General features: G+C 52.2%; 5 protein-coding genes across 5 annotated transcripts; 3 read left to right on the forward strand and 2 right to left on the reverse strand.

Moving 5' to 3' along the window:
• Positions 1 to 329: 329 nt before the first annotated feature.
• On the reverse strand, positions 330 to 2,463 carry M431DRAFT_97980 (hypothetical protein; the record flags this gene model as incomplete). The annotated part of the gene is made up of 4 exons (XM_024924984.1): positions 330 to 536; positions 600 to 1,078; positions 1,162 to 1,825; positions 1,921 to 2,463. The coding sequence occupies 4 exons, from the start codon at positions 2,461 to 2,463 to the stop codon at positions 330 to 332; spliced, it is 1,893 nt and encodes a 630-aa protein (XP_024768951.1).
• A 939-nt stretch (positions 2,464 to 3,402) lies between these two features.
• M431DRAFT_97951 (hypothetical protein) lies at positions 3,403 to 4,662 on the forward strand (the record flags this gene model as incomplete). Its single annotated transcript, XM_024924981.1, has 1 exon — positions 3,403 to 4,662. The coding sequence occupies one exon, from the start codon at positions 3,403 to 3,405 to the stop codon at positions 4,660 to 4,662; it is 1,260 nt and encodes a 419-aa protein (XP_024768952.1).
• Positions 4,663 to 4,905: 243 nt separating this feature from the next.
• M431DRAFT_500365 (hypothetical protein) lies at positions 4,906 to 8,166 on the reverse strand (the record flags this gene model as incomplete). Its single annotated transcript, XM_024917917.1, has 3 exons — positions 4,906 to 5,057; positions 5,126 to 8,075; positions 8,143 to 8,166. 3 exons carry the CDS (start codon positions 8,164 to 8,166, stop codon positions 4,906 to 4,908), a joined length of 3,126 nt encoding a protein of 1,041 aa, XP_024768953.1.
• A 657-nt stretch (positions 8,167 to 8,823) lies between these two features.
• Positions 8,824 to 9,989, forward strand: M431DRAFT_126532 (hypothetical protein; the record flags this gene model as incomplete). The annotated part of the gene is made up of 1 exon (XM_024912285.1): positions 8,824 to 9,989. The coding sequence occupies exon 1, from the start codon at positions 8,952 to 8,954 to the stop codon at positions 9,987 to 9,989; it is 1,038 nt and encodes a 345-aa protein (XP_024768954.1). The 5' UTR covers positions 8,824 to 8,951.
• Positions 9,990 to 10,131: 142 nt separating this feature from the next.
• On the forward strand, positions 10,132 to 11,123 carry M431DRAFT_277009 (hypothetical protein). The gene has a single exon (XM_024913988.1). The coding sequence runs from the start codon at positions 10,273 to 10,275 to the stop codon at positions 10,882 to 10,884; it is 612 nt and encodes a 203-aa protein (XP_024768955.1). The 5' UTR covers positions 10,132 to 10,272; the 3' UTR covers positions 10,885 to 11,123.
• Positions 11,124 to 12,002: the final 879 nt, after the last annotated feature.

Consider the following 12,002-nt stretch of genomic DNA (forward strand, 5'->3'; position numbering starts at 1 on the left):
TTTTCACTTCTATTGTCTTTTCTTATCATTTGTGTGGTTTCATTTTCATCTTTTTCTTTTCTTTTCCTTTAATTATTATTGATGACGAAGAGACACGTATGGAAAAAAAAAACTAAATTTTCAAGCGCTATGCCTCCGCCCAACGAAGCTCTCCCTCTAGTAGCGTCCCAGGCAAAAAATACTCTTTTCTGTATACAGAACAGACTAAAATAGACAATTCTCTTCTTCCATCTTTTTCCCCTCCACCTCCTTATATATATGTCAAAGTGTGAATTTTGAAAGAAAAAAATAAGAAGTTGAACAAAATGGTAATGAGTTAAAAAGATTATTTACGCAAGGCTAAATTCTGCAATCTCGCCCATCTCATTCTTCACCTCCTCGCCGACCTTGTACGACGCTCGCCAGCGGAGCTTGACGGAGTCGACGCGCTGGTTCCTGTTGCCGGTGTGCCAGACGTCGACTTCTTGGGTGACGCCGCGGCTCTGCTTGGGGGCGAGGGAGCGGCCTGTTTGGGGTTTGAGTTGAAGTTCGTAGCCCTGAGTGAACTTTGAGTTAGCGATTGAAAGAGGGTTCGAGTCAGGGGCTGTTAGACGTTTTACCTTTGTGACGGCTAATTGAAAGTGTAGCTCATTAATAGGTTGCGCGGTGTTGTTTGAAAAGGCAAACACAATGTTGATGGCGTTGCTAACGGCAGTGCTGCGCTTTGCCAGGAAGTCGGTCCTTAAGCCAGAGTTGCTGGCGGTTCCCCTATGCTCCCTAGGCTTGGCGGGCGCCGATTCGGCGGGCAGCGCGGAAGAAAAGTTCCATTCGTCGTCGTCGTTGGACACGGCTGCGGGCTGGGGCGCGGGAGGGCCGGTGGAAAAGGAGGCAAAGGCGTTGGAGACGGCTGGAGGGGGTGCCTGCTGCTGCTGCTGCTGCTGCTGTTGCTGGAAGTTGGGCTGGGGAGTGGCGGACTGTGAGGCGGGAGGAGATGTAAAGGAGGCAAACTGGGAGAACGGAGGCGGCGTGTCGTTCTGTCCAGCTCCTCTGGCGGTGCTTCCTTGAGTGAGGGAAGATAGTAGCGCGGGCCCAGGAATGTCTAATACATCAAGTTAGCTGTCAGGGGTTCCTTTATACACACATGAGTGACATCAAGGTTGTACGGCTTACTTTGATTCGCACCAAATCCCAAGGCAATGCCGCCGCCCTGTCCATACGTGCTCGACTGGCCGCTAATGTCCAAGCCGAGGAGATCGTTCTCCAATCCGCCAGCCTGCGATGAACCTGCACCGTTGCTGCCGTTGTTCTGTGCGACATCGCCATCAAAGTCTATAAGTGACAACTCGTTTGCCGCAGAGTTCGATCCTGATGGTTGCGACGGCAGAGGAACGCCGGCCGCAACTTTAGCAGCACCTTCGAGGTCGCCCTTCTTCATGAGCTTATAGCGCTCGACTGTACGGTGTATGCTGTCATTAATCTCCAGCAGCCTGGCCACGGCCTCGTGATCATCCGACTCCTCCTCGCACATCTTTTGGATCTTGGGCTGGGCGCTCTGCAAGGCGGCGGCGAGCTCGCTGAAAACGTCGCCATCCTGCATCTTGTCTCCAGGTTGGAACGCCGCAAGGCGCTCTTCCAGCAGTCTCGCCTTGGCCTGGATCTTGCTGACGTCTTCGGCCGCCTTGGCCCGGTAGTCTGTCTTAGATCTAGTATCGTAGCCGGCCATGACCTTCATCAAGCGGTTGGCTTCCTGGAGGTCCTCGGGCGTGCCCCGGCGAATGAGCTCCTGCAGCTTGGCTGATTGCGCTTCTCGCTCTTCCTCCTCCATTTCCTCGGCCGATTTCAGATTCTGTCAACCAGATGAGTTATTAGCATCTTATCCGTGCATCATACCAGCGCAATTGAACCAAAGCCGCATCTGCCGAAGAGGGGACCAAAACTTACATCGCTGGGGTTCAAAACAGCAGCATCTTCCCTCCGCACCTCGGGGAACATGTAGCCCTTGTAGCTGAGCAGGCGGTGCATGTCCCGGATGAAACCCAAGTCGTCCTTGTAGCGGCTCGTCTCGCATATCGTCATGCGCCACTCCTCCACCAGCTCAAGAATCTTGGCCTGGACGCGGGTCGGGCGGATTGGGGGGCGTTCCGGGAATCTCCGCACCAGCTCGTTGAGGAACTCCTTGGTGCTGATCTGCAGGTGGAAAGGGTAGCCGCAGTTCTTGACGCAGATGTCGAGCAGGCTGAGGGCAAGCAGGGCGACATTGGGGTTGCGGTGGTTGACGAAGCCGACAATGGCAGTGGCAGCCTCGCGAGGGGCGGTGCCCTTTTTGCTGTTGATCAAGTCCGAGATCTCGAGATTGAGCGCCAGGTTGGGCTCGTAGTTTTCGGGGCTGCAAGCTCCCTGGATGAAGCGCAACAGCTGAGATGGCGCGCGGCCGACATCTCCCCAGCGGTCGCGGGCCGCCGCGCGAGCAGAGGCAGCTTCCATCTGGTATATGGCTGGTTGTGTATGTTCGAGGTGCTCGTTTGTTCGTCACTCTGTCTGTCTGTTTGCTCGCCAGGGTATTGCGCTGGTCTGAGGCTCGAGCTCGCAGTTGTAGGAGTAGAGAGGTAGCTATCGTCTATCTCCCCTTTCTAGAATGCTAGATACACACACACTGTGAATGAATGAATCTTCAAGCTGCGAGCGCCGACTCGGTTCGGTCAAGCTGGATCTCGGTCAGAAGTGGCCAAAGGACGACGTGGCCGCAGCTGCACAATGGCCGTACCTCGTTTGCTGCCTAATCGCAGCTCCTTCAACGCCGCAGTGGTAACGCTGGTTCGTCGACTTGTAGAGCCATTCGCCTCCGCTCTGGCGATGTGGTCACTGTGCTGGAGTGAGTGCGAAGCTGTCTATTCTAGGTTGGCTGGCGATTGGCTGCCTCTACTGTGTCGATGGAGTTGGGCCATGGCTTATGCACTTATCCGGGGGGTTGGATATTCGCCCGCGGGGGGCTCTTAAGCACCGGCAGCCCGGTGAGAACGGCGGGTACTTGCGAGGGGCATCTTACAGGGCGTCGATTCAAGTTAATATGAGTGAATTTATTCTAATCAAGAGTCTACTTTGCTATAATTACTCACAAAGAAATATACTTATGAATTGCATTGCTACATAGGCGTTATTCAGCATCAGCTTTTTGCTCTGTGCAGCACTTGTAGAAGCTTCAAAAGAGGTACCTCATCTGGATATGCCTCTTCCGGCAATGGAGGGGTACCTGGAGCTGTTAGCGAGACCCCCTGGACCTTAATCACCCCGATAAGAAAAAAAATCCTCCTTACATCATCAACCCACCAACAATTTGTGTTCCAACCGCCATCTTCAAGTCGAGACTCGCCGTTTCTTTCTACACAAGACGAACCCCAGACCCACAGCAAATCAACATACATCATGGTACGACACAAGAAAGACTTTGCCGGCAGAGGCAAGAAATTCGGCGGCGGTCGTGGCGGCGGTCCTCCTCGCCAACCCCGCCATCGAGACGACGACGATGCCGAGTCCTCAGCAGGCCGCCCTCTCTTCAAGGCTGCCTGCTGGGATCTGGGCCACTGCGATCCCAAGCGATGCTCCGGAAAGAAACTCATGAAGCTGGGCATGATGCGCGAGCTGCACCTCGGCCAGCGCCACGGCGGCGTCATCATCACTCCCAACGGCAAAAAGGTCATTTCGCCCGCCGACAGAGAGCTCATGGACCAGTTTGGGGCGGCTGTCGTCGAGTGCTCGTGGGCCCGGACCAAGGAGGTGCAGTGGAATAAGGTAGGCGGCAAGTGCGAGAGGTTGTTGCCGTATCTCGTTGCTGCCAATACGGTCAACTACGGCAAGCCTTGGAGGCTGAATTGCGTCGAGGCATTGGCTGCTGCGTTTGCCATTTGTGGTCACCTGGAATGGGCAGAGCAGATTCTAGCGCCTTTTTCATATGGACCGTCGTTTCTGGAGATTAACTCGAGCTTGTTGAAGAGGTATGCAGCTTGTGCGGACGAAGCTGAAGTTAAGAAGACGGAGGAAGAGTGGATGGAGAGGTTGGAGCAGGAGTATGCCGAGAGCAGAGAGGAGGGCAATAACGACATCTGGACCAGCGGAAACACCAACAGAAGAGCACCAATAGATTCAGACGACGATGAGGAAGAAGAGGATGATGATGAAGACAACTCAGAAGACGACGAAAATTCCGAAGAGGAGGGAAGCATAGACGGCATATACCTAGGCAAACGGCCACCCAAACAAAAAGATCAGGATAAAGAGGACGAAGATGAAGAAGACGAAGACAAAGACCCATACGCCCTATCGGACGACAGCGACGATGACGCTGCAATGGAAGAAATCCGCCGCAAAGTACTCGCTTCAAAAACATTCACCAACCCCAACCCAAACACCGATGAAAAGCAAAAGCCCTCGACAATACCCCGTCCACAGCAGCGCTTCAAGGCCGACCTGGACATTGAGCCAGATTCTGATAATGACAATGGTGGCGATAGTAGTGAAGATGGGGAGGGCAGTGGTGAAGATGACGATGAGTTTGACAATATCATTGCTGCGACGCCGGTCACGGATAGGATAGGACTGGAGAAGCTGAAGAAGGAGAGGGCGAGGGCGGCGATTACGACGAGGACGTTTTCGTCGAATGTTGTTTCTGCGCCTGGTAGATGGTAGTGATTTGTACATGATATATATTGAATGACACGATTGATGCAATATGCGAATGCCCTCTATAGTGAAATCTCGTCATTCTATAATTTGTTTTCTCTTCCCTTGCTTACAACCAATTCATGAGAAGAATGGAATGCCTTTTTCCGTGCGTTGCAGCTATACTCGTACACGTCCATCCATATCGTACATATTTTACATGTCTATATGTCAATGCCGCCTCTTTTGTTTTGTCAATGCATGTACATATTACAAGCTCCGTCTCTCCTTGATCTCTTCATACGTCTGAATCTGGTCATCTGGCTGGAAATCCTCAAAGTCTTCCAAGCCAATACCACATTCTGTTCCCTTGCCCATTTCCTGGACATCCTTCTTCACATGTTTCAGAGTGTCTATCTTGCCTGTTTATAAGTTAGCACTCAACTGCCCATCTACATCTCACAATTAGAATTAGTCATATTGTACATACCGTCGTAGACTACCTCGCCTCGGCGAAGGACCTTTACGCGAGACGACTTCTTGATGGAGCCGTTTCGAACTCTGCATCCGGCAATGTTTCTAAACACACGCTTCTTGACATTGATCGGGAAGACCTGCAGGACATCGGCCTCACCGTTGACACGGAACGAGATATTCATGGGCAAGATGTCCGACAGCGCCGCCTTGACGTCGTCAACGACGTGGTAGATGACCTTGTGGTCGAGAATCTTGACCTTGGCCTCCTCAGCTCGCTGCTTGATATGCGGAGGGATGTTGATGTTGAAGTTGACAATGATGCTGTTGGACGTCGCCGCGTGGTCAATGTCGTACTCGGTGATCTGCCCAGCAGAGGATCGCAGGATCTTGGGCTGCACCTCGTGGCTGCCCAGCTCCAGGATGGTTCCGCAAACCGCCTCCACGGATCCAACAACATCCGCCTTGATTGTGAAGTTTTGAGTCAGGATTCCAGTCTCAGCTGATTCTGTAGCGGTGTTTGAAGCGCCGTCGGCATCTGCTGCTGCTGCGTCTGCCGCGGCCTTTTCGCGTTGACGCTGTTCTTGCTCTGCGAGTTGGATGGAGCTTTGCTCGCGCTCAGCCATTTCCAAGCGGTACTCAACTGCCGTCTTCGCCTTTCCTTCATCGGGAGATTGGATAATCTGCTCTCCGGCAGTGGGTAGCTCTCGCCAGCCCAGAACCTCGACAGGCGTTCCGGGAGGAGCAGAGTCCAGCTCGAGACCAGCTTCGTTGCGCAGCACACGAATCTTCGCCCAAGTCTTGCCGGCAACAATCAGGTCGCCTGGGCGGAGTGTTCCTCTCTTGACCAAGATGGTCGCGGCTTTGCCTTGAGGCTTGATGCTAGACTCTAGAACCCATCCCTCGGCCATGCCATCATCTTCGGCTCGAACATCCAAGATTTCGGAGAGCGTGACGATATTCTCCTCCAAGTCTTCCATGCCGAGACCTGTTTTCCCGCTGACGCAGACGACTTGCACATCGCCACCGTAGTCTTCGATTTCAACTCCATGGCGAGAAAGATCCGCTTTTACTTGGTCAATCCGAGCATCTTCCTTGTCAACCTTTGTAATAGCGACAATGATGGGCACCTTGGCACTCGTAGCATGCTTCAAGGCCTCAAGCGTCTGGGGCATGACACTGTCATCGGCAGCAACAACGAGCACCACAATGTCTGTCACATTTGCTCCGCGCTGGCGCATCGACAAGAAGGCAGCATGGCCGGGAGTATCAAGGAATGTAATGGACTTGCCAGACGACATTTTCACAACAAAGGCACCAATGTGCTGAGTAATGCCACCGTGCTCCTGTGCGGCGACGGAGGACTTCCGAAGCCAGTCCAGCAAAGTAGTTTTGCCGTGATCGACGTGGCCCATGATCGTGACCACGGGAGGACGAGACGGCAAGTCTGAGACATCTGTCGGCGGAGGTCGAGTTCGGAGATCTCGAAGGGATCCGGTATCAACAGTAGGCTCGAAGCCATATTCCATTGCAATGAGAGCCGCAGTTTCACCAGTGAAGATTGTGTCGCTAGTGATATTTTCAAAGCCCATTTCCTCCATGTCCTGCAGAAAAGGGGTAACATTTTGCTTCAGAGCTCTGGACAGGTTTGATGCGCTGATGTATTCTGGGAGGAATATCGGGACGGTCTGTGGCTCTTCCACGACTTTTTGCTTCTTTGCCTCCTTTTCCGCCTTGCGACGCTGCTTCTGCTCCCAGCGGTGCACGGCTTCGTCATCCCAGTCTTCGTCTTCATAAGCTTGTGACACTCTTTGTGACTTCTTTCCCTTTTTAGATCGAGGCTTCTCAGGCTCAGGCTGCTCCTCTACTTCAAATCTAGACTTTCGTCTTTGCTTCTGGAGTTGAGCATCGTCTTCAGTTTTGGGTGCAGATGTAAGTGTCTCCCCTAGGGAGTCTCGTTTGTCTTGGACATCTTGTGTCTTCTTTCTCCTGTCCACGGGTTGATTTTCATTCTTGCTTTTAGCCTTTTCCCTAAATCCTGTAGCTCTAGTTTCCAGTTCTCCCCAGAAGTCTTGGGTTGCCGGTGCCTGGGCTGCGGACGGCTGGGTAGTTGAAGCCTTGGGTTCGTGGCCATGCGCATGCGGTCTCGCTCCAAGCTTTACCTTCGTCTTGAGCTTCCGAGATTTGGTAATTTCGTTCCAAACACCAGATTGGTTTCCACGAGGGTCTACTCCATGTGTGTGCGGGGGTACGTCGGCCTTGCGGTTGCTGAAAGAACCCCATCCAGTTGTTTTGAGACTGCCATTTGTTGACCGTGTTGTCTGTTCTCCAGTGGGCTTCCCTGGGCGAGCGAAGGTGTCACTAGGTATTGATAGCCTCGACGGCTTCTTTACAGCTTCACTGCCCTCAGACTGCGGAGAAGACCAGGACTCTGGGGTTGGCGGAGCGCGCGGCTCTCGGTTGGTTTTGAAGACATCGGCTAGGACAGATCTTGACTTGGTCGCTTGTGGAGTGTTCCTGCGTTGTTGGTTTCCTGTACTCTTTTTAGGCTCGTTGCTTCTAGGCTCGTTCCTTTTGTCTGTCTGCACACTCTCTGTCGCCGCTGATTGCCGCCGGGCCAGTCGCTCGTGCGGCAGCAGTCCATCTGCCGCAGTCGTAGCCCCAGATGCCGTGTCTGCTTTTGCAAATGTGCCCCAACCACCCGCTCTAGTATTAGAGAATGCGCCTGGGAATCCTCCCGTCTTGGGAGGCCCCTCATTGTTTGCAGAGTTGTTGAGACATGCCGTCCGAGACAGCGACCGGGCCTGGCAAGAGAAGACGGCGCTGCGGTCGGTGGCAAGCTCTCGCAGTGCGCTTAAAGGCCTCGGCGAGGGAGATGCAGTGGACAGTGTTCGTACATGCTGCGATCCGGCATTAACAGCCAGCTTCTGTCGACAAAGCGTGCACACAAACGGATTGCTGCGATCCTGGATTGTATGATGTCAGTTATCGCACCAGCAATACAGAGCTCAATTGGGCGGCAAAAGCGCAAACCTTCCACGCGCGAGCTCTCAACATTGCAACAAGGAACGGCGATGAAGCTCACGCAAAGCTCCTGTCGACATTGGGTAGAAGAGATGTGTATGAATGGAGATGCTGCTTGAGGATTGCTGGGTCCTTGGTAGAAAGGTTAGCTCTTGTTCTAGGCTTAGCGGGATATATCTTTTTTTTTTTTTCTTAAGCTCGATGATAAAGTACTTGGAGGGGCATCTCGGGATAGGATTGTCCGCAAGTTGTGTAATTTACTGCAACAACCTCCTCTTCATTATTTTCTATTGATTATCTACATCAAATTGGTCCTTCCCCTTGATTTCTCATCTCCATTTCCATCTCAAGTATATACATTGCCCGTAGATCAATCTCTTCCTCTACACGTCTCTTCCCCTGCTGATGGTCTCGGGTAGCAGTTCGTTAGTACCTGAGATCTACCGTGTCGCTAACTCAAAACGGGCTACTAAATCGATAAGAAGCCTGGCCACGAAGCTCATCTCTACAACAAGAGCATGGCACACGACCTCGTACATTTTGAATACATGTAAGACATGTCTTTGTAATTGAACCCGGCATGAAGAGCTTTTGAAACAGCCCATCTAATTATTCCTCGCAACTCATTTTCTTCTTCCTTCTTTACAACTCTTGTGGCGATTTCACTGTGGATACAGCTTACAAGGCGGTCGGACCTGAGTTTTGCTGGGGCCAAAGATACCACATTCCCCTGAAGCTCACTTACTAAAAACACCTACAACGGCTGCGCATCGCCAACTCACCAAATTGATTCTCAGGAATCAGGCACAGCGTTCGCCATGGCCCCCTCCAAGAGAAGCGGGAAACAAAAGGCATCTGCCGCATCCAATTCCTCCAGCACCAATGGCAGCTTGGACCCCCCAGCGCCGTTCAAGCGGCCTCCGGAGGTGCTGGAGCCCTTCATCCAGGAGCTCTCTCAGAAGCACATCTACATCACGCACATCGACGCCAAACCCGCCGCCTTCAAGCGCAAGATGTTCCTCGTGCCCGTCACTCTGAACGTGAGCGTCGCCATTCTTTTCGTCTGGCGCATGTACTCCATCCTCCCCTGGTACTGGAAACTCTTCATGTCGGGCTTTGGCCACCCCAACGAGATGACGTTCCCCTTTCATGAGGCGTCTTGGTCGGAGCTTTCCTGGGAAGTTTGGAAGCGCGGCATCGTCATGTTCATCGACTTTGTGCTGTTCGTCTTCGTCTGGCCGTGGCCTGTCGAGTTTACGCTCGGTACCGCACACGGAAACCCGACGCGGTGGCGATGGAACGTGGGCTTTCGGGACAAGGAGATTTACGTCCGCCGCAGCCGTGACTGGGACAAGATGCTACGCGACATCTTCAAGGATGCCGACTCGAAGAAGATTTTGCTTGCCTATACCCAGCAAGCGACGTCGCCCATGCTCCAGGAGCAGAAGACTGGCTATCTCCTCATGAATGATAAGTGGGATCTGGACTGGAACTGCATGGTCCTCGCCCACAAACTTGTCGACAAGAAGGACGTCGCCCTCGAGGCGTTTAGGAATGTCATTTTGGTGTATCACCAGGACTACGGCTGGATTTGCCACGATCTTAAGCTGGCCATATCAGCCGAGGAGGACGAAAAGAGGAGGCAAGTTTTCGCCTTTCGGGATGCCCTTACAGCCATGGGTAAAGAGAATCTGTTTTTCCGGTGGATCGAGATTGTACAATTTGAATCAACTCAGCCAGGGGGATTCGGCCCGGAGAAGCAAGAAGCAGCGGCCAAGCAGATTCGCGAGCTCTTTGAAGCTGAAAACATTAACTTTGATGATTTATGGAAGGAAACAGTTGGCACAAAGGCGTGAAGAGATGATTGATCTCCCGGGCACTGGAAAATTGGTGGTATGGAGCAATATTGCAAGGCAGGGTACTCGTTAGATTTGGAATCAGCTATGATATAGGGGAGGAATTAGCAGATGCAAGCAACTGCCCACCTAACTGGCTACTGTAGCTATGGTGCGTTTCACTGTCTACAATTCTGCATCTTGGTATTCACAACGCAGATGGACCGTGAGAATACACACACAACAGAATATCACTTCAAGCACTTTGCGCCCATAGGGATGCCGTGAATAATTATACTAAAGCATGCAGTCGTTGGGCATGTCTGATTTTATCTTTTATCAAGGAAAAAAAGAAGAAAAAAGAGAAAAAGGACAGCGCCAAAGAGGAATCGAACCCCGATCACGAGGAGGCCGTGCAGGTTTCAGCAGCCTTGGACAACTGGTACTTGATCTCGAAGTACCTTTGGACACGGCACTCATGGTGGCATGGATAGCAGGTATCTCGAGGCCGCAACCCCCATGCAACATCGAACACCGAGGCAGCAAGACAAAACAGACAGACGCCATCACCAAAGGCAAAAAAGAAAATGTGAAAATGACCTTTGGAAGTTCAAAAAGTTGGCTAAAGCACCAAAAAAAAAACTTATACGCCCAGCGATCCATCTTGGTGTTCAGCGTAGATCCTACTGCGCGCCCCGGTTTCCCATGGGTATTTCTTTGCGGGTACCAACAGCTCGAACGTGCGACGGGTGGGGTCTACGCGTCGGCCATCCAGGGCTGCGGGCCGTGTCTGAGAGTTCCTGACCTGGCGGTGGCCTTCGTCGTAATGAGCCGTGCGACCTGGGAAGTCCCCTCCCAAGTCACATCGCGCTGCATTGCCGACCAGGCCATTACCAAGTGGGCCGCTCGCTGTTGAAGGGCATTGAACAATTCTGGTATATAAGGGTACGGCACCCGCCAGCTGGTCAGCAGTCCAGTACTGCAGGGTCCTGGCGCAGCGATTGCCAGCACTTCCCAAGCTGCAGGGGAAGGGATCGCACAGTATTGAAGCCATGGACGTGAGGCAGTCAATATGAGAGACCGAGATGCTGCTGGATGGTGCATAGGAGAAGGCTTGATGCTACCATCGATCCACGTGCGAGGTGGTTTTCTGTGAAGTTTGAGGTTAGTATACATATAGATCTATGGGAGAGCATCCGTCACGGCAGAATGAGAGGCGCCTACCTACCAGCTATGTAAGCACACTCGCGTGTAAGATGCTTGTAAGCGCCGGTGTCCGTTCAAGCCTGTATGCTCATGAGGAGACTGCCATGTTGCAAACGCAATAACATATAGATCAATGGCTCATGAAGCCCGGTGTAACATCCCTTGAATCACAAAACAAACTTGGGACCTATATGGTGACCCTGGCCTGGTTTTTGGAGCATATCATCTCGATTGGAGACAGACATGGGATACAGACGCCACGCCCGCGCCTTCGTTTATTATCCGCATTATGAGGCTCTTTGAAGGATGAAAAGAAGTAGATTGTAAAATCCAGTCTGCTGTTCATAAGAAAACGGCATCAAGTTGCCTTATAATGTGTTTTGTAGGCCAGACATCACCAGATATCAAGCCAATGGCCTAGTTTTGTGTTGAGTAACAATTCCCTGACGTTGAGAGTGGAGAAGCGTTCCTTTACGTGGCCTTTGCTGTTGGCTACCGAATGGGGCAGTTTCCGGCTTGCCTCCTTCCCAGGCTGAGCGAAGCCCGGCACGTGCACAGTAGCGATCTCTGGCAAATCATCACACAGGATCAATTGTCAATAGAGTATCAACAGAATAGGCCTATTCAGTATTAGATCCTCGAAACCTCAATTGCGCGAATTGTATCCAATGATTGGTAATCTGGTTCAGTGCTAATAATAGAAGGGTTCTCCCGCTCTCTCTGTCTCTCCTTTTGGTTCTCAACTCGGCCTCAATTCGTATAGACGTTAGCTCTAAAACTGCGCCTTAGTTGCAACCTTGACAGTCAGTAATATTCCGCCAGTAGTCC

This window comes from Trichoderma harzianum, assembly GCF_003025095.1.
Source record: "Trichoderma harzianum CBS 226.95 unplaced genomic scaffold M431scaffold_19, whole genome shotgun sequence".
NCBI lineage: Eukaryota > Fungi > Ascomycota > Sordariomycetes > Hypocreales > Hypocreaceae > Trichoderma > Trichoderma harzianum.

What these genes read in the sequence shown, in the direction of transcription:
- M431DRAFT_277009 (XM_024913988.1), top strand. Translation starts at nt 10,273, where the DNA reads ATGCAGTCGTTGGGCATGTCTGATTTTATCTTTTATCAAGGAAAAAAA.